The 17,804-nt window shown below is 41.0% G+C and overlaps 1 protein-coding gene across 3 annotated transcripts in view; it reads left to right on the top strand.

Annotated features, from left to right (window-relative positions):
• The first annotated feature begins 866 nt into the window (after nucleotides 1-866).
• EPS15 (epidermal growth factor receptor pathway substrate 15) overlaps nucleotides 867-17,804 on the top strand; it is a 49,723-nt gene continuing 32,785 nt past the window's right edge. For 2 of the 3 annotated variants that reach the window (XM_065071388.1, XM_065071387.1), the window contains exons 1-11: nucleotides 867-1,096; nucleotides 8,284-8,325; nucleotides 9,681-9,770; nucleotides 10,113-10,160; nucleotides 11,168-11,263; nucleotides 11,663-11,728; nucleotides 12,195-12,320; nucleotides 12,741-12,800; nucleotides 13,807-14,007; nucleotides 15,943-16,088; nucleotides 16,966-17,125. In XM_065071388.1, coding sequence (XP_064927460.1) covers nucleotides 1,070-1,096; nucleotides 8,284-8,325; nucleotides 9,681-9,770; nucleotides 10,113-10,160; nucleotides 11,168-11,263; nucleotides 11,663-11,728; nucleotides 12,195-12,320; nucleotides 12,741-12,800; nucleotides 13,807-14,007; nucleotides 15,943-16,088; nucleotides 16,966-17,125 — 1,062 coding nt within the window. In that variant the 5' untranslated portion in view covers nucleotides 867-1,069. Of the gene's footprint in view, nucleotides 1,097-1,535; nucleotides 1,646-8,283; nucleotides 8,326-9,680; nucleotides 9,771-10,112; nucleotides 10,161-11,167; nucleotides 11,264-11,662; nucleotides 11,729-12,194; nucleotides 12,321-12,740; nucleotides 12,801-13,806; nucleotides 14,008-15,942; nucleotides 16,089-16,965; nucleotides 17,126-17,804 lie in introns of all 3 variants that reach the window. The other variant, XM_065071389.1, reaches the window with a different exon arrangement.

Genomic DNA, 17,804 nt, shown 5'->3' on the forward strand with positions numbered 1-17,804 from the left:
TCCAGGTAATTTCCTTTTGTTAGTACAAATGTGTATTTCAAGTTTAAATTTGTGCCTGAGCCATCTTAGGGTAAAGTGAAAAAATAAGAATGTTTTCTCCCCACCCTCAGTGACTGATGTGTGATGTGGTTGTGTAAAGACCTCAAAATAGTAGTTGCAATATCCAGTGGGTGCGAGTGCGCAGGTACAGGAGGAGTTAGTGCTTTCTTGTTCCCTGGCTCTGTTGCGACAGAGGAAGGTTTTCCTGGGTGAAGCTGGAGCCCTGAACCTGAGAAAGAGCAGGAAAATAAGTGGTGACGTGAATATCACTTTCAGCCAGTCTGTACACAATTGTTTCTCATGCCTTAGGAGAATGGGTGCAGTTGTCTTCCCATTCCAGCTTGCTCCTCTTTCTCTCATCGCCTGTGTTTGTTGTCTCATGGTTCTTCCTGTAGAAAGGGTTGCTTGTCCCCTTTCTCCTTTTCCCCCATATAGGACCCACTGTTCCCCATGCTGGTGTACAAACAGGCTGACGGGGAGGTGGATGTATACAGCCAGCAGTTGTTTGGGTGGGCATATAATTTCTGTGAGCGGTGAGGTCTGGGGGAAAGAGGCAGGAGGCCACAGTAATCAGTGTATCCTGCTGGCCTCGCTGAATTGTGTTGCAACCGAACCCAGACCTGATGCACCTCCTGTTCTGGGAGTTCCCCTACCTGTGTCATGACTAAACTAGGAGACTGCAACCGTTCAAAACGCTTGAAGCATCTGCAGCAGAAGCAGGGCCAATGAAGAAGGTAAGGAAAAGGTTTGCAACTGGGAGCAGAGACGTTGGCCGCCATGTCAGGCCAAAAAACTCCGGCTCCGCGTTTTTGTTGCAGCTGTCTTTAGTGAGCTCCGGCGAGCGCGCTCCGGCGCCTGGTTTTGCCTGCGGCTTCCGCTGGCGTATGGTGGAGGGGGAGGCTCCGGCCGCCGGGGATCCGGTGCCGGGTTTTGTCTGGGGCCGGCTAGGGAAGTTGCCGAAGTTGGGCCGTGAGTGCCGGGCCCGCGGCGCGTCCTTCCTGCGGCCCGGCCGGGGCATGATGGAAGCAGCATGGCCGCCCACCTCTCCCTGACACAGGTACCTTCCGCCGGCCTCTGGACGGCGAGGGGCTCCCCGCCGCTCGCCTCCTTTAGCCGACGCGCTCTGAGGCCTGGGCGCCTACCCGGGGGGGGCGGGGGATAGCAGCGGGGCCCGGGGCTGACCCGCTCCTGGGGCGGGTGGTGGGGCCGCCTACGACGCTGGTGGGGAGCGGCGCGGTGCTCCCCGCAGGGCTGCGCGCCTTTGTGTGGCCGCCGCCGCCCCTCAGCCCTGCCCGCCGCGCTAACGGCCGCTGTCAGGTGTCGGCGGGGCCGCGGTGTGCGTGAGGGAGCGCGGGGGCGGCCGTGAAACCAGATCCGTCCCGGCTGCAGGTGCCTCTGCCTGGGGCCGGGACGGGAGGACCCGGCCTGGGGAGCGGCCCGCAGAGCTGCGGCGGCTGTGACCGCGGTTGGTCTTTTGTCTTTTATAAAACACACAGAGCGCCTGGTTTAAACAACCGAAAAACCCGCCCCGTGAATTTCGAAGGCAGGTGGTGAACTGGGAGCGGAGCGCTCGCTGGGGGTTGGAAACGCGACCGCCCTGGGTCAGGTACCCTCTGCCTGGGACTGACCGCGGGGTCGGGAGGGGACGGGTTGGGGGTCACTGTGCAAGAAGGTGGACTCGGAAGGGAGAGGTTAATTCCTTCTTTTAACAGAAAATTAACTTTGAAGATACTGGTTGGAAGTAATTTTGCCTTTTTTTTTTTTTTTTTGCGGGCCCCAGTGCTTTTGCATGCTAGTAATGAAGAGCTTTGCAGGAGATGATCTTAAAACTTGGAGAATCTTGGCACCAATCTTCAGGCGTTGGAACAGGCTGCCCAGGGAAGTGGTGGAGTCACCATCCCCAGAGGGGTTTAAAAGGCATTTCAACAAGGTTCTTAGGGATATGGTTTAGTGCTAGAGTTAGGTTATGGTTGGACTCGATGATCCTGAGGGTCACTTCCAACCGAATTTATTCTATACCATTTGGTGATCTCACTTTGCTGATATCTTTGTTGCTTGCATTTTTCCCTGATGGTTGTAGAACTGCTTCATACTCTTAAGATTGTCCTTTATTCCCTAGAGATTTGATAGCAAATAAACTGCACTGTTTGGTACTTTTTTGTTTCATTTAGCAGTGACGTGAGAAATTTGGATTTCTACCTAACACAAGCCTGTTGGTGCACATGCTCCTGGCTTGGGATGCTTCAGTCCAATAATAAATTGTCCCATTTACAGAAAATAAAGCTGGTAAATAAGTGTGAATCGCTTAAGCATGTATAAGTAAGTTTACAAAGTTGGCAGCAAGACTACTCAATTTGCAGCTACTTATGTAGTTGGCTTTTGAGAAAATCGTCAACTCTTTCAAGGAGAGAAAGGAGGATAGTGCAACGGAAAGATGAACTTCAAATATACGCAGAGAATAAATGTGTCTTTAAGGATACATAGTTATGAAGTATAATATATCCTGTGAAAGCTTGCTTTAATATTACAAAATGGCAGGTTAGCCTTCACTGTGGCTTTTTAAACAGCCTAAAAGCAAAAGAATGTTTAAAATATCTCCTTTCTGTAGAAGAAAACAATTTTCATAGACCGGCGGCCTTTAAATCTGCTGGTCTGAAGGCATGGGCTGTTCTGGGCCTTTATTTGGGGAGAGGGCAGGAGTGTCTGTTCTGGTATGTTCTACAGCAAGACATTATTGCTTACAGGCTGTGTAATCCTTTCATTGTAGAATTTATTTACTTTTTTTGTCACATGGAAAGGGCGACTAAATACAAATGTTGATAATGTTGACAGAAGCAGAAAAATTGTTAGTATCCTCAAAACCATTGTGACTACAGCTGTCATCAGTGGTTAAATAGAGGAAGCTATTTCTGTAGTTGTTGACCATTTGTGTGGGGATTTCTTTTTTTTGCTTGTTTGTTTGGTTTTTTGTTTTTCTTCTTACATTGCATGAGAATCATCTTAGAGAGTCAAGCAAGCCTAAAGGTAATTTCTTCAGTGTGGATTCTACCTTCTGGAATGTCAGCGTTATGAAAAGTCACAACAAATTGCCAACTGTTCTAAATCTGTTTCCATGAGCATGAGGAAGTGAAAATGACAGTACGGGGCAGGGGTACAGTTACCGGCTGCTTTTAGATCGGTTACTAGCACCAGCAATAAAAAGTATGCGGAGAGGTACTTTCTGCTGTAAACCACATGCAGAGAATTAAGGGCAAATTAACCTTCAGTCAGGCTCACAATTGTGTCAGATTTTCTTTTCTCCTTCCCTGTTTGGTTTGACTGTGATTTAACAGGGCTGGGAAGTTGGGTATTTCCAAATGAGACTGGGGTGTTCTCAGATGACTTTGCAGCTGCAGTGAACAAGCAGGCTGGGCATCCTTTGTTTGCATATCAGAGCTCTAGTTAACTAATTTGAAACTTTTTGGTGCTAATTCTATTCTTTTGGCTGCTCAGTAAAAATATTTCAGGACCTTGGAACTGTAGTGAAATTTATTACACCAAGTACGCTTGAAAGAATGTTGCAAAATGAAGGTGATTATCTCCACCTCCTCTTCCCAGTTTAGTAATAATCAGAAGTATCTCCCCATTTTGAACCTATTCTGCAACATCTTGTTGCCACTTGCATTTGCTGGCTAAGTGTCTGAGTCAGAGCATAACTGTGAATGGAATAGGGAACTTCTAGCAGGTGAATATTTTGTTGTGGTTGCCTTTAGTTTGTAAACAAGCCAGCAACATCAGTGAGAAGGAGCTGTTCCTATCTCGAAAACTGTCATCTGTTGCTGGAAAACTCAAATTAAGCCACAGCCAACATGAGGAGTTGTATTTTTGACCTTCCAAGGATGATTGCTTAATTGTTTAATTTCAGAAATTTAGGGACGAAGGAACAGAAAACTGAAGATGCAGAAAATGCCTGTTAAGAGTGGGGGAGATGTTTGTTGAAAGCTGGCATAATATGAACATTCAAAAACTTATTGTTGCTCTTGAAAATGCAATTTGTGGTTTATGGTTTATTCTGAAAAACTGCCTGTGTGCGATTGAGGGCGAAGCTCACAGTTCAGGGAAGGACTGTAAAGAAATATTCAGGGAGAACAGGAAGATAGCTTCTTGTGTTTGTCTTCCTGATGTGCTGAAATGCTTTTTGTGAAAAATGTGGTAAACTTGTTTGTTGGTAAACAAGATAAAGTCATGTAATATCAATTTGTATCCTAATCATCTGCAAGTCTCAGAAGCCTCAGGTGGCTGTGTGGTTGTGTTTGTGGTGTTTTGTTTGCGTTTTTCAAGAGATCGACAAAATTAAGATCTTAGCTTGTTCTTTTTACTGAAGTGGGAGATCTGTTGTTCCTCTTTCTGTCCTCCATGGGCGATGAGGAAATCTGAGTGTGTGTGTGTTTAAACTCATGTCTAGAGGAGGCCGGTTGCTCCTAAAGCAGATAGAACCTTTAAAAAATTATTATTATTGATAATGCATCAACCATTTTAGTAGCTGCATCCAAAAAGGCCGTGGAGCTACCCTTTCATGTTATACACGCTCTGTTCAGTACTGATTAGAAGGTGGTGGAGGTTTCCTGTAGCAATTTGAAAATGAAATGGAACCATTCTTAATTATGCAGTGACAGACATCTATGCAGAGAGAAGACGGCAGAGCTTTTGTGCATGCTTCAGCTGCTCAGTGGGAATGGGAGTGCTGAATTTTGAAGTACTTGGTAATATTTGAATACAAATTGATAGTAAATATTTTGTTATTGCTGTAGGAGGCATGCTTGAAAGCAGTAGAAAGCATGAAACGCTTTGGATGAGACAGTAAAGCAATCGGAGGAAAGAGACAAGTTGATTATTTGGAAAGGGCATGATAAGAAGACCAGTTTGCCTTAAACTTACCTGCTTTTTGGCTGGCTGACTGTGGGAAGAACATTTATGACCAAATTTTTGTCATTTGGCCTGGAAACTCTTAAATGAACCCTAGAGTTTGCATCATGGTAGGATAAGCATTTTGGATTTTAATCAAGCTGGAATAGCTTGTTTCTCCTTTTTTATTTCACTTGGGTTGGAGGGGAAAGTTGTTTTTTCTCAATGGACAGCTTTTTGCTTGTTTGTTTTTAAATCTTTTTGTGTGAAGGAAGGTTGAGGATGGATGGGGTGGAGAGACTGGTAGTAGTATCTTATTACAGCTAAAGGGGAGTGTGCCAGAGGGATGTAAACATGGGGATGTAAAGGCTTGATTGACAGCAGAAGATGAAAAGGGCAGGTGTCCCTGAAGGTGTTTGTTATTTCCTAGGTTAGTATTCTAAAGTTCATAGATTTGTGACAAGGGTTGTAATTACTGGAACAGACATTACTGTTATGAAGTTATAAACTTTTAAACTGAATTGTGATAGTGTATTTCTGGTTTTGTATGCTGTGGAATCTGACCTTTTCTCCCTCCCTCCTTTTTGAATTGAAAACAATTTGAGTTTACTCTTTGCAATTGGTTGTTACAAATCCCATAAAAACAACTTTGCCAGGTAAATTCTACAGTGAAACAGTGAAAAATATCGAGAGATATTTTTCTTCTTATCCCAAAAGAATATCCGAGACTGTATTTGTACCTGTTGTGAGGCACACTTTGAACGAAAAACAAGTCTGTCACTAGTAAAATAGCCTGGGAAACTTTTTTACTATTATTATTCGATTTGGTGTCACAGGAAATTCCAGTTACTGCAGTGATACTGATGTTAAAATCAATATTGGAAGCACTAATGAAACAAATAAAAATTACTGGCTTGTACTCTAAGTACTGAATGGAAAGATTGTTTTGCACTTGGTGTTTTCATTGCAGGACTTCAACATGATATTTCCTGTCCAGGAGCGACAATGATCGGTTTGGCTGTAATAATGAAACATTTAGCAGAACAAAGGGTGCTATTGGGCAAGAGGGATGATGCATGAGAGTTAATACTTGTAGTGTATGCACTGGCCAGCTCTGTTCTCGTTTTCTGCTCATAGCTTTAATTTGATTCTGTGCCTATATTTTTACTTTATAATGCAGTAGTACCTAGTAAAATACTCGTATGTTTAGGAGAACTACCCCTCTAGATTGTTATTCAAAGCATATCTGAGTTGGTAAGTGCAGCATTTGAGGAGGTTTCGTTAAGAAAATACAGTATAGTGGTTGAAAGTGTTGTTGGTTATGTTGACGTTATCGTAGTCAGAGGTCTGGCAAAACGTGAATATATTTCATCAGGCCATTTTAAGGGATGTGTAAGTGCCTGCTTAGTTGATGGCTGAAATCATAGGAGTCTTTGGGTACCAGAGCAATGTCAGAGCAAGGTTAAGCTATATAAATGGAGGTGTTGCAGTGAATACTAATGATGGTTTTCCAGCATGTCTAATTTTTAATGTCTGGCTGTGTGAGAGGTATTTCTCACCCACCCTACAATAAACAAACAAAAACTCACGAGCCCCCACCCCTCCAAAATAAAAGGCCAAACCAACTAGAGAATTGCAGATGCTGTGTAGCTCTTAGAAGAAATTGAGTGTTTCTGGAGCAATGTCTCTTTAAGTGTCTCTTAAAATCATAGGATCATTTTGGTTGGAAAAGACCTTTAAGATAATTGAGTCCAACTGTTAACCCAACACCGCCAAGTCCACCTCTAAACTATGTCCCTAAAAACCTCATCCACACGTCTTTTAGACCCCTCCAGGGATGGTGACTCCACCACTGCCCTGGGCAGCCTGTTCCAATGCCCAACAGCCCTTTCCATGAAGAAATTTTTCTTAATATCCAACCTAAACTTGCTGATTAAGCAGATGTCAAGGTCTGAGTGAAAGTTCTCCTGTTATTTCTAGCTGTTCTCTATAATTTATCTCTCAGGATGTTCTGGTGATACTGCACATTTTCCATAGTTGAACAGTATCACACTAAACACCTGATTTCTACCAAAGTTCTCCTCATAATACTCTTTGATAATCGGCACCTGTGAACATCTAAGTGCTTAGCCAGAGGAGCAGCTGTATTAGCTGTTGCTATAGGAAAATGTACGTGGTTTTATTTAAGCTGTCACCATTTATAAGTGCTGTAGTAAAGTGTTTTCTACAACTATATGAATGTCAACATCTAAAATATTGTTGGTTTCTATATTTCAATGCAAACTTCTGAATTTTAAAGCTGAAGAAACTACCTTGTGGGATTTAGTTTGTACAAAAGTCTGTAAGTCCTGGGTTATAAGACAATATTCCTCTTAAGGGGGAGAATTCTATTTTTGGATGATTTTCCAAGTTACATGGTTTGGGGTTGGTTTTAGTATGTACGGTGTAATTGACTTGTATTATGCTCAGTTGTTCCAGCTGGGTTTGTGAGGGCAACACGTTGCCATAATTCTAGGGTTGTCCTCTGCATAAATGCACCCAGTCTGGTTTAGGAAACAAGCACTTCATGAAAATAGGACCTGATTTTGAGCCTGTTTTTACATTGCGGAAGAGAGGTAACCCTAGCAAGACATTCCCTGGGAATCTCTTTGGCAAGGATATTTGGTATAGGCCAAAATATTACTTTTTACGTGGTTCCGGGCCTTGGGCTTTTTTGGAGTTTCTAAAAACGATTTAAAAAGAAATTCATAAAGATAGGGCCTTTGACACGAAGCTGTTTTATCTTGTCCACCCAAGTTTAGGTGAGCAGTGAATGGTAAATGGCAGTGGAGTTAAGGCAGAAGTTACCTGGCAAGGAGTCAGGTTGCAAAAATCTTAGTTAAAGCAGTAGTCTCTCTTAATTTGATACCATTGCTATGGATTTAGTTGTGAATCCAGGAGTTAATTTGATATCTGAAAATTTTACATACTAGTTGCATATGATGTTGAATTATAAAAAATGATGCAGTGGAGAACGAAATAGAATTGCCTTGCATTGTAGTCGTTAGAGAACACTTCCTAGCCTGTATCGTTTCTGCCTGTAGATGATCTTGCTTAAGAATTCTTGTTTCATGCTGGTGACCTGTCTGACAGTAATGTGGTAGTGGTTAGTATCCCTGACTTCAAAACAACAAGTTAATCTTCTAAAAGCTACAGCATGAAGAGCTGTTATAGTCCTCATCATGTTACAAAATGAATAGAATTCTATACATGCTTACTGCTTCTTTGAAGACCAGTAAAAAGCATTTTATATCTTTATCCAGGGAGAGGTGAATTGAAATATAAGATCTTTAAGGTTAATTTTATCTCTCTCCTTTACAGCTCTCAAGTGCAAATCCTGTGTATGAAAAATTCTATCGACAGGTATGTGTGTTCTTGTTGAGAGAACAAACGTTATTTTGCTGTGGACTTCAGCATGGCCAACAATGTGTAAACAAAGTTCAAGGAAAATTGTTCTACTTTAACATACATTGTTATAGTAAATTACACTTAGGTCTGAGCCATACGAGTATAAATTTAACAGTGGTTGTAAGGTGACTTACTTAATTTGCTCGTGAACTGCCAGGTATGTGTGACATCTGTAACTTTACAGTTATAACAGGATGGAATGGAGTAAATTCTTGCAAAATACTGTGTTAATATGTTCTTGATTTCTTTTTACAAGTGAAACTGGATTTCTTGTGTTTGTAGTGCCGTTAGCCTTCGGTAAGACTTGCACCTCTCGGGCGGTGTCCCCAGAGGTTCTTGCAGGGTGCTGTAAGGACTGAAACTTGGGTGGAAGGTCACAGAATGCCAAAAGAATGCCTGGAGCTCTTGCAGCTTCACTCAATGGATACCAATCCTTTTACTTTATAATGTAAAAATAAAATATTATATATATAAAATAAATTCTAGTAATATACATTTTATTTGTCCCCTCTCTTTTATATTCAGGTCTAGCAAGAATAAAGTGTATTAATTGCTGTAAATACAGCTTTTTAAATAAATTGCTGGGTTAGCTACTCTGCAATAGCAATATTTTGTATCATGTACATAATGTATATTGTTTTACAAACATGGATAATATGAAAGCTTCTAAGGAAATGTCAACTAATGGGACGACTGTATAAAACAATTGAAATAGATTATATTTTTAATAGAAAGACCTCATGAGTAATTGATGACCCCTTGGAAAAAAAAAAAAAGGGTGGTTTGTCTCCCATATTGTGTTTTCCTAAGCTTCAAAGTGGAATTAACCTAAATTTTCACTGATGACCTATAAGAATAAGCTTGTGACTTGGGAGACCTGGGTTACCTTCCTTGCTTCTACCCCAACCTGGGTCATCTGGGCAAAATTCTTATTTTCTCCGTGTCTTAGTTGCATACTGATAGATGGAGATAATAGTGTGTTTTTCTGGAGCACTGTAAAACACATCACAATGTGAAGATGCTTAGATGTATATGCATACTATTTCTAAAACTTGGCAGTGTTACTTCAGTATATCAACCTCCAAAGCTTGATATGAAATCAAGAGCAGCTAGTTCAAAATGTCTTTTAATGTAACATTATTTTTAAAGAAAGGGAGTTTATCTTTTTTTTTAAAGAGTCTGAAAATTGTTCTCGAAGCGACTGTGTCAACTCGAGTGTTCTTGTTTGCCAGCTCTTTGAGAGCCTGTGTTAAAGGGATCACATGGATTCGAAAGCTAGATTGTCACGTGAGGTTTTTTCCTCCTCCCAGGTTGACACTACGAATGCTGGAAGAGTGTTAGCTTCTGATGCAGCTGTGTTCTTGAAAAAGTCTGGACTGACAGATTTGGTACTTGGAAAGGTATTTAATGACAATTATTTAATTAGCCCGTCTCTTGCTTCGGTTAGTATTCAGTGTAAATTAAAGTACTTAGTGGTGCTACAGGATACATGATCTTTCCTAGTGTGTTTTCAGTTGTGCTATCCGATAGTTCCCAACGCCAGTATCCTTGCTTGTTTCACTATGTCTGCAGCACATAGTGGAAATTACAACGGTATTTAAATTTGTCATGACAAATAAGTGCTATCAGGAAAGTTAAGACCTGAACTTTAATTTAAGAATGTGTTATTAAATAGAGTGGCAACTTGCCAGCTGCCTCTCAGTGGTGTAGAACACTTTGTGTCTGGATTTTTTCTGTTTTAGATTTGGGACTTAGCTGACACTGATGGCAAAGGTATCCTGAACAAACAGGTATGATTATTTATATGATGTATGAGGTTACTTTAACCATTAGCAAGGCTTGAAATAAGATAAAAAATAAGACTTCTGGTTCAGGAAAGTAGTTTTCTAGCTGATTTTTTTTTTCTCAGATTTTTGTAATTGGAACTGGGTGTGTACGTCCCATGTCAGTGTAAGCTACAATAAGTTGAGCAGCCTTCAGCTACCTCAAAGTTTTTCTTTAAGTCGTAAAATGGGCTCCTCTGTAGCTGTCCAATACAATACACTGAGAAGTAATTTAAGGGTTAATGTACTGTATTTACTACAAAGGTGACTTTTCCTCTTAATCTTGGAGGAAACTTAATGCGGAAATGAAAATTCTAGTAAAATCTTCAAAATTGTTATCTATCTGACTTGGTGGGTTTCACATTAGTTTGTCCACGTTGGAGTTGTTCTTCCGGAGTTGCAGCAGTGAGCAGTCCAGCAGTCAGGCTTGTGTGTCAGTGATGCTGCTGAAAAGCTCTGATGTGCGTTCTTGTTTGGTTTGAAGTGTAGTTACTTCACCAGCAGCCTGCGGAGAGCTCACTGCTTCATCCTGTGTAGGAAAAGGAGGAGATTGTGTCATCTACTGAACAATTTTTTGTTTTCAGACTCCTCCTTTTGGTTCCTTTTTCTCATGTATGTACCTTTCTTTCCTCTCTTGCCATCACCTGCCACCTTTGGGAACAACTCAGTTCCTCCAAGATAAATGGCTGTAATTGCTGCTTTAAAATGTCACTGCTCTGCCATAGAAGAACCGAGTGCTGAGAACTGGCTACACCAGCTAGGAAGCTACTAAATGCTTGGAGCTACTGATTACGAACTTTGCCCCTCTGAAGGAAATCAGCAGTTTTTGACTGCAGCTTTCTGTCACTTTCTGACTCCCTTTGAAGCTATTTGCAACCCTTTGTATATATAGCAATACTAGAAAAACTCACAATTCTTCTGAAATTTGAGTATTTTCATATAATAAATCCTTTTAAATTTCATGTTTCCTGTAGGAATTTTTTGTGGCTTTACGACTTGTGGCATGTGCACAGAATGGATTGGACGTTTCCCTGAGTAGTCTTAATTTGCCTGTTCCTCCACCAAGATTTGTAAGATTTCTTTTTTAATTGAACATATCAGCTCATTAGTAAGAACCGCTTTTAAGTGAACAATTAGGAACGTTTGGTATAAATACCAAATGCCTCTGGAAGTGATGTTGGAGGGCAGTATCGCCCTACAATAGGGGAAAATTGAGCTATGTGAAGTAAGAGTAAGGTGCTACATGTATAGTTTAAATATATGCGTGGTATTTGTTCTATTAGTGTTGTCCTTAATGGAAAAAGCATTTAAATTTTCTTGCTGCAAATTTTGGTATCCTTAACTAAGGTAGAAGTGAAAAAAATACAGTTCTGGCTTTGAGAAGGAGCCTCCTCTTAAATAAGGGAGTGGTTTTGCAAGGTCAGAACCATTTTTTTTAATGTGGATGTTTTTCCTGTGTTTTTCTTTAGACTGATACTAGTAGTCCTTTGCTACTCAGTGGAACAGCATCAAGTGATGTACCGTGGGCTGTTAAGGTAAACTGAAGAGCAGGCTATGATGTGCCTTGCAAGAAATCATAAGTGTGTTTGAGAAAAATATGATGCTACACGTAGCTATAGTTAATGAGTTACGATAAGTTACCATTCATGTCAAATCTGTAATTGGGCTAGTAGACCTAATTTGATAAAAAACGCTTGTCCCTTGGGAAGTCTCTTTGTGTTTAGAAATCTGATTCATTATGAATAGTTACCTGAAGCCATGAAAATAATTGAAGAATAAATCTCACTGGGTTTTGGATTATTCTCCAGCTGACTTAGAAATAATAGCTTTTTCGTATTTTCTTTTAAACATCAGGAACGGTCATCTGTGTGTTTCCAACTGTAACTTAAAAAAATTAATACTTTTTAAAGAACCACTATTTCCTAGCCTATGAGTGTGACTATATCTTAGCCTATAAGCGTGACTGTTTCCATAAGTAATATTGTTCTTCTGCCCCTGCAGCTGGAAGACAAGGCCAAGTATGATGCTATTTTTGACAGCTTAAATCCTGTGAATGGACTGTTGTCAGGCGATAAGGTGAAACCTGTACTTCTTAACTCCAAACTGCCAGTGGACATCTTAGGGCGAGTAAGCATATCTTTCTACTTAATTCACAAATAATAGCTGTGCTACACTCAGCGATATCTGATTTTCATATTGAAGACTTGTAAGCCCAACTATTGAACACTATCTTATGGGGTGGCCACATGTATAACAAGTAAAAAAATTGGAAGTTAAAAGTGGATAGGTTGGGTGTCACCACAGTTTCAGTTACTCTTTCACACTTGGTTCAGGGCAGGGTGCTGTTAGTGCGTTCTGTCTCCAGCTCTCTTCTTTTGCATGGTGTATGTGAATGTATGGTGCTCACTCAAAACTAATGCTGTTAATGTTAATAGAACTTAGGATATGGTGGAGGGAGGCTGTTCTCACATTCATTTTAATGAGATTTTTAGTAGGAAACTGCTGCAGATTAGGTAAACATCCCTATATTCTGCTTTTTCTTGGCAGGTGTGGGAATTGAGTGATATTGATCGTGATGGAATGCTGGATCGAGATGAATTTGCAGTTGTAAGTATCTTCTGCCTCCTGGTGTTCTGAAAGCCTCATGACAGAGGTGTTCAGTAACTCTGCCTTGTCTGTATCTTCTGCCACCAGGGCACCCACCCCGTTCATCAGTGGGCCTGCATTGCTTCTGCTGTTAGTTTTATCTACCACGTATGGGAAAAAGCTCTTCCTGTTGTCCTTGACCCCTTTTGCCAGGTGTAATTCTAAGGAGGCCTTAGCTTTCCTACTTGCCTCCCTACGCCCTCGGACAACAGCCTTGTATTGTCCCCAAGTGTCCAGCCCCTCCTTCCATGATCTATAAACTCTTCTCTTCCACCTGAGCTTACCCTGTTTAACCACGCAGCTCTCCTGACTCCCTTCCTTGACTTCCTGCGTGTCGGGATGCTCTGATCTTGTGCCTGGTAGAAACAGTCCCTCAACACCAACCAACTATCTTGGGCCCCTTTACCTTCAAGTAGCCTTACCCATGGGATTTCCCTTAGCAATCGCCTGAAAAGGCCAAAGTTTGCCTTGCTGAATCCAGGGTTGCAATTCTTCAGAGAACAGAGGATTGGTGTGCTCTAGGCAAATGGTGGAGATAAACTGATAATGTGTAAAGTTCTGTGTCTTGAACAACAGTCATAGAATTATTAAAACATACAACCACAACACAAGAATAGTCACTAGGTGGGGTGACTCCTGCAAAAACAGTGAATACAATAAAATAAAGTGTTTGAAGTGTTCTCCCGAATAAAATTCCACAAGTGGTGGTACAAGCTTGGTAATATTTAGGAGAGTCTTTTTAATGTTCTAAAAGATACTGAAGTTCATTTGCTAAGCGCCGAACCTCAAAAGCAGAATTATAAAGACAGGTCAGAAGGCAACGAGCTGCAAGTCAGGTGAGGGGGCCTGTAAAGGAGAAGCGTAATGAGAAAATGCTATGAAGTTATTTCTTAACAAATGACTTTATTTATATATATATATACTTATTTCTTATGTTTGCATCCACACACCTTGTTTTCTTGTTCAGGCCATGTTTTTGGTGTACTGTGCTTTGGAGAAGGAACCAGTGCCGATGTCCTTGCCTGCAGCTTTGGTGCCGCCATCCAAGAGGAAACCTCGTAGTGTTCCCGGAGCGGTGCCATTAATTCCATCTGCAGCAACTACCAAAGAGTCTCATCAGTCCTTGCCACCTGTGGGCATTTTAGCTGCCAAAACACCTTTAACACAGGTATAGTTCTGCACTTACTTGGGCTTAGAAGATTTCTGGTTTCAATGCTGCACTTTGGATGCTGCCTGTATGAAGAGCCTTGACACAGGTTTTTAGTTCCTGTTTTGCCATATTTATTGGTTGATGTATTAGAGGAGGCTGATGGGAAGACCAGGTGCAGAGGTACAAAATTTATTTTCTGCTTTTTGTAGATGTCTTCAGATATAAACAGTTGGATAAAAGAGTATTATTTAGTAAAGATTTTGACAATATTTCTAAAATAAGTTATTTCAAGGCATCAAACTCAACCCAAAGGTCAGAATTTTAAGAAACCAGTTTAAAAATACAGACGAGGCACACTTCTGCAGAGTGTAAGTCTGGCTGAGGATGGACTTGAATGTGGACAAGATTTTAAAACAAATTTTAGCAGGCACGTGTGTGCAGACAAATGAAAATGGAGTAGATAAATGCAAGCAATGGGTAATGAAGATAAAAGGTCTGGCATGTTCATCTAAACACATGAGATTTGGTAGGTTTTTTAAATGTTATTATTAGGGAACTTGATGCCTTCCACTCCTCCAAGCGTCTTATTTAATCCTGGTCATTTTGGAATGCCGAATTTGGGAAGATGTCTTTCAGAGTAGATGATAACTTAGTTGCTCTGTTTAAAGAAAAAAACCTGAGAAGAGAATCTATGGTAAGAACTGTAGTACTTACTGCATAAGATACTGCTTGGATGTTTGGATATCCGTATTTGAGTAATCAGAAACTGGCATCCTAATTCTGTAGATGCCAAAGTTTTCAATGTGGTGAGCCTGGTTGTGTATCAGGAAGCAAAGCCGTTCTGGATGAGTGTTTCAGTGTATGCTTTGTGTACGGCGCTTTTTGGGATTCATCTAAATGTCTTCGTATGCTGAAATTAATTAGCATCCACGAGCTTGCTCCTGAAGGTACTTTCCCTCAAAAAGAAATCATCTTTATAGTAGCGTAGTGTTTGGAAAAATTGTTGAAGTAAGAGTAGTAGCTTTAATTCATGTCTTTACCTTGATGGGAGATAAATTCTACAATTGAGAAGGTGCCGACTATCAGCAATGAGGGCTTGAGCAGTTCTTCAGTCCCTCCAGCTGCGTAAAGAGGAACAAAACTGGTGGAGCCAGACAGTGAGGAGGACAGTGCGTGAGCGCAGGGACGGGGGTCCAGCCCCACGCTGGGGGGAGACCTGGCCTCCAGGGAGCACTTTGAATACAAAAGCAAAGAGGCAGAGCAGTGTCAGCCAGCCTTGGAGCTTCACTGACGGAAAGACTTTGCTTCTGCTTTTGCAGTGGCTTGTGGATCTCTCTGCATCTCTGTTTTGGAGGATAGAACTGGTTCATGAACCAGGCATCTATATCACATCTTAAATCTGTGCTGTAGGCCTTGAATTATGTAACTCTGAAAGTAACTATCGGAAAACAGAAGGGCCGATGTCGGGGATTGGCTCAAGGAGCACAGACATGAGTCCACCAAGCAACTGTACGAGCAGAGCCCATTTTAGTTGACATAAGTAGGCCTTAGTTAGCTTGTCTATTAGGCTGTGGGAAAGGGGGGAACGGAAAAGTACTGACTAAGGCAGGGTCAGGATATTTTTGAAGAGATAAGAGTCAGAAGAATGTGGGATGCGCATAGCTAGCTAAACCCAAGTAGGTGGAGTAAGTAAATGTGCTTAGCCTATTAGATAGAGACAAGTATGCATTAATTATGGTATTTGGTATAAATGCACGCCATCTCGGGCAATAAAGTTGAAGTATGCTTTATCACTCATATTGAGTCGGCTGCATTTCTTCCTCCGTCTGCTCGGGTCTGGAACTCTGATGGGACTTTTCTCTGCAGGCCTATATCTTAGTGTTGTGGTTTTTTGTTTTGTTGTTTGTTTTTTTTTTTTTCTTTCTTTCTCCTTTCCACCCCCACCCCCTTCAGTGGGTTGTGTTGCCTGCAGACAAAGTTAAGTATGATGAGATCTTTGTGAAAACTGACAAGGACATGGATGGATTTGTGTCAGGTGTGGAAGCCAGAGACCTATTCTTGAAGACAGGACTGCCTTCTGCTCTTCTTGCACATATCTGGTAGGTTTGTTGGGTTTTTTTCCATGACGGCTGTTTAGCCCATGGCATGGTTCTTGTTCCTTCCTGTATTGACATTTCTGGAAAGTGAAAGTTGTTTTTTATATATAATAGCATGGCTTCTGTATAAGCAGTGGTAACTTATTTGCTTCTACTTTTGGACAGAAATGGGGGGAAAACAGGTTTATGCTATGTGTCATCTCCTAAGGGAAGAAGTAAAGCACCCAAACACGGATCATTACAAACAAATGCTGCACTGCAGCTAAATCCCTGTACTCAAGGCATCATAGTGTTGCTGTGTTACATTAACACAGAGACTATCCCTATACTGGTAATGAGAATTATCTGTATAAAATTCTTAGCATGCGAGGCTTATGGCCCACTTATTTCTGCAACTTGTCTTTCATTACAGCTGGTAGTGACACTCGCTGTGCTTTTTAATTCTTTCCTACTGTAAGATATTCCAGGGCACTCTAGTAGGAAAAACTTCTTTTTTATAAGTATGGTTAAACTTTAATTTAGGGAAATTTAGGAAAATGACATAAACTTGTGTTGGCTGTGAAAAGCTCCTTATTTTAGAAGGAGCTTCACTTGCAGATGCTCAGGTGGTATTAGTGACTCATGGCCTTGATTCTGCCTTGCACCAGATCGGAACTTACTGTAACCAAGCTGTGGGCCTTAGCATGCCAGGGGAAGGAGGTTGTGGATGTGTGAGTAATGCTGCCTATTTATTACCATGCCTTATTTCTATATTGTGTTTTTTTAGAAAAGGAGATACACACTAGCAATCTTCCCATTTTTAAATGACAGCAAGTACAATAAACAGGGCTATGCTTGCAGAAGTGAGGATTTGATTTGTTTCATGTGCATCTCTGTACAGGGCTCTCTGTGACACGAAGGACTGTGGAAAGCTTTCAAAGGAACAGTTTGCTTTGGCTTTCTATTTAATTAATCAGAAGTTAACGAAGGGCATTGATCCACCTCAGGCGCTGACTCCAGAGATGATTCCACCTTCAGAGAGGGGTGTTGGGTTACAGAAGGTAAGGATGGATTGGGCATTTTCGATATAAATCTCAAACAAGGAATGTTCGTTTCAAGGGCTACGCAAGAAGCACCACAAGTACTGGCATACCTTAAATTTATTGCAATATCAGTAAGAAAACAAGTCTTAAGTGCAAAGAATTGATAAAGCACTGTTCCATTCGTGTTTAAAAATGAAGCTGTCATTTATTGCTCATGCCAACCAAGCAGAGATGTTATGTTGAGAAACCATTATTTCCTTATTTTGAAATAAGTTTTTCCTATTACCTGTCTAAAGAAATTTTAGTTTGCATTTGAAATAGTATGTACAAGTTCAATGTTTTTCTCGTAACATGTTCACAATTACCCTTTTTATGTCTTTCTTTTTTAAGAAATCTGGAAACAATAAGAAGTAAATAAAGTTTAGAATGATATATTTAAAGTTTTAAGAGTAAGTGGGCCTCCATTTTATACTTCACAGATAGTTTAAATGTCTTCATAGTTTGTTGGTTGCCATCCATCCTAATGCAGCCGTAGACGATACCCCAGCAGTTCAAGTTGCGTGTATCGGAATGGTAGAGGTCACCACAAGGTCTTACTTGTTTTACACATCGCAAAGTCTGATGTGAGTTACCTTTTCTTGGTTGTGCAACACATTGACTTAATTCTACAGCTTTCTTAAACAGAATGAAAAATTCA

The sequence above is a fragment of the Columba livia genome, chromosome 8 (genome assembly GCF_036013475.1).
Source record: "Columba livia isolate bColLiv1 breed racing homer chromosome 8, bColLiv1.pat.W.v2, whole genome shotgun sequence".
Classification (NCBI taxonomy): Eukaryota; Metazoa; Chordata; class Aves; order Columbiformes; family Columbidae; genus Columba; species Columba livia.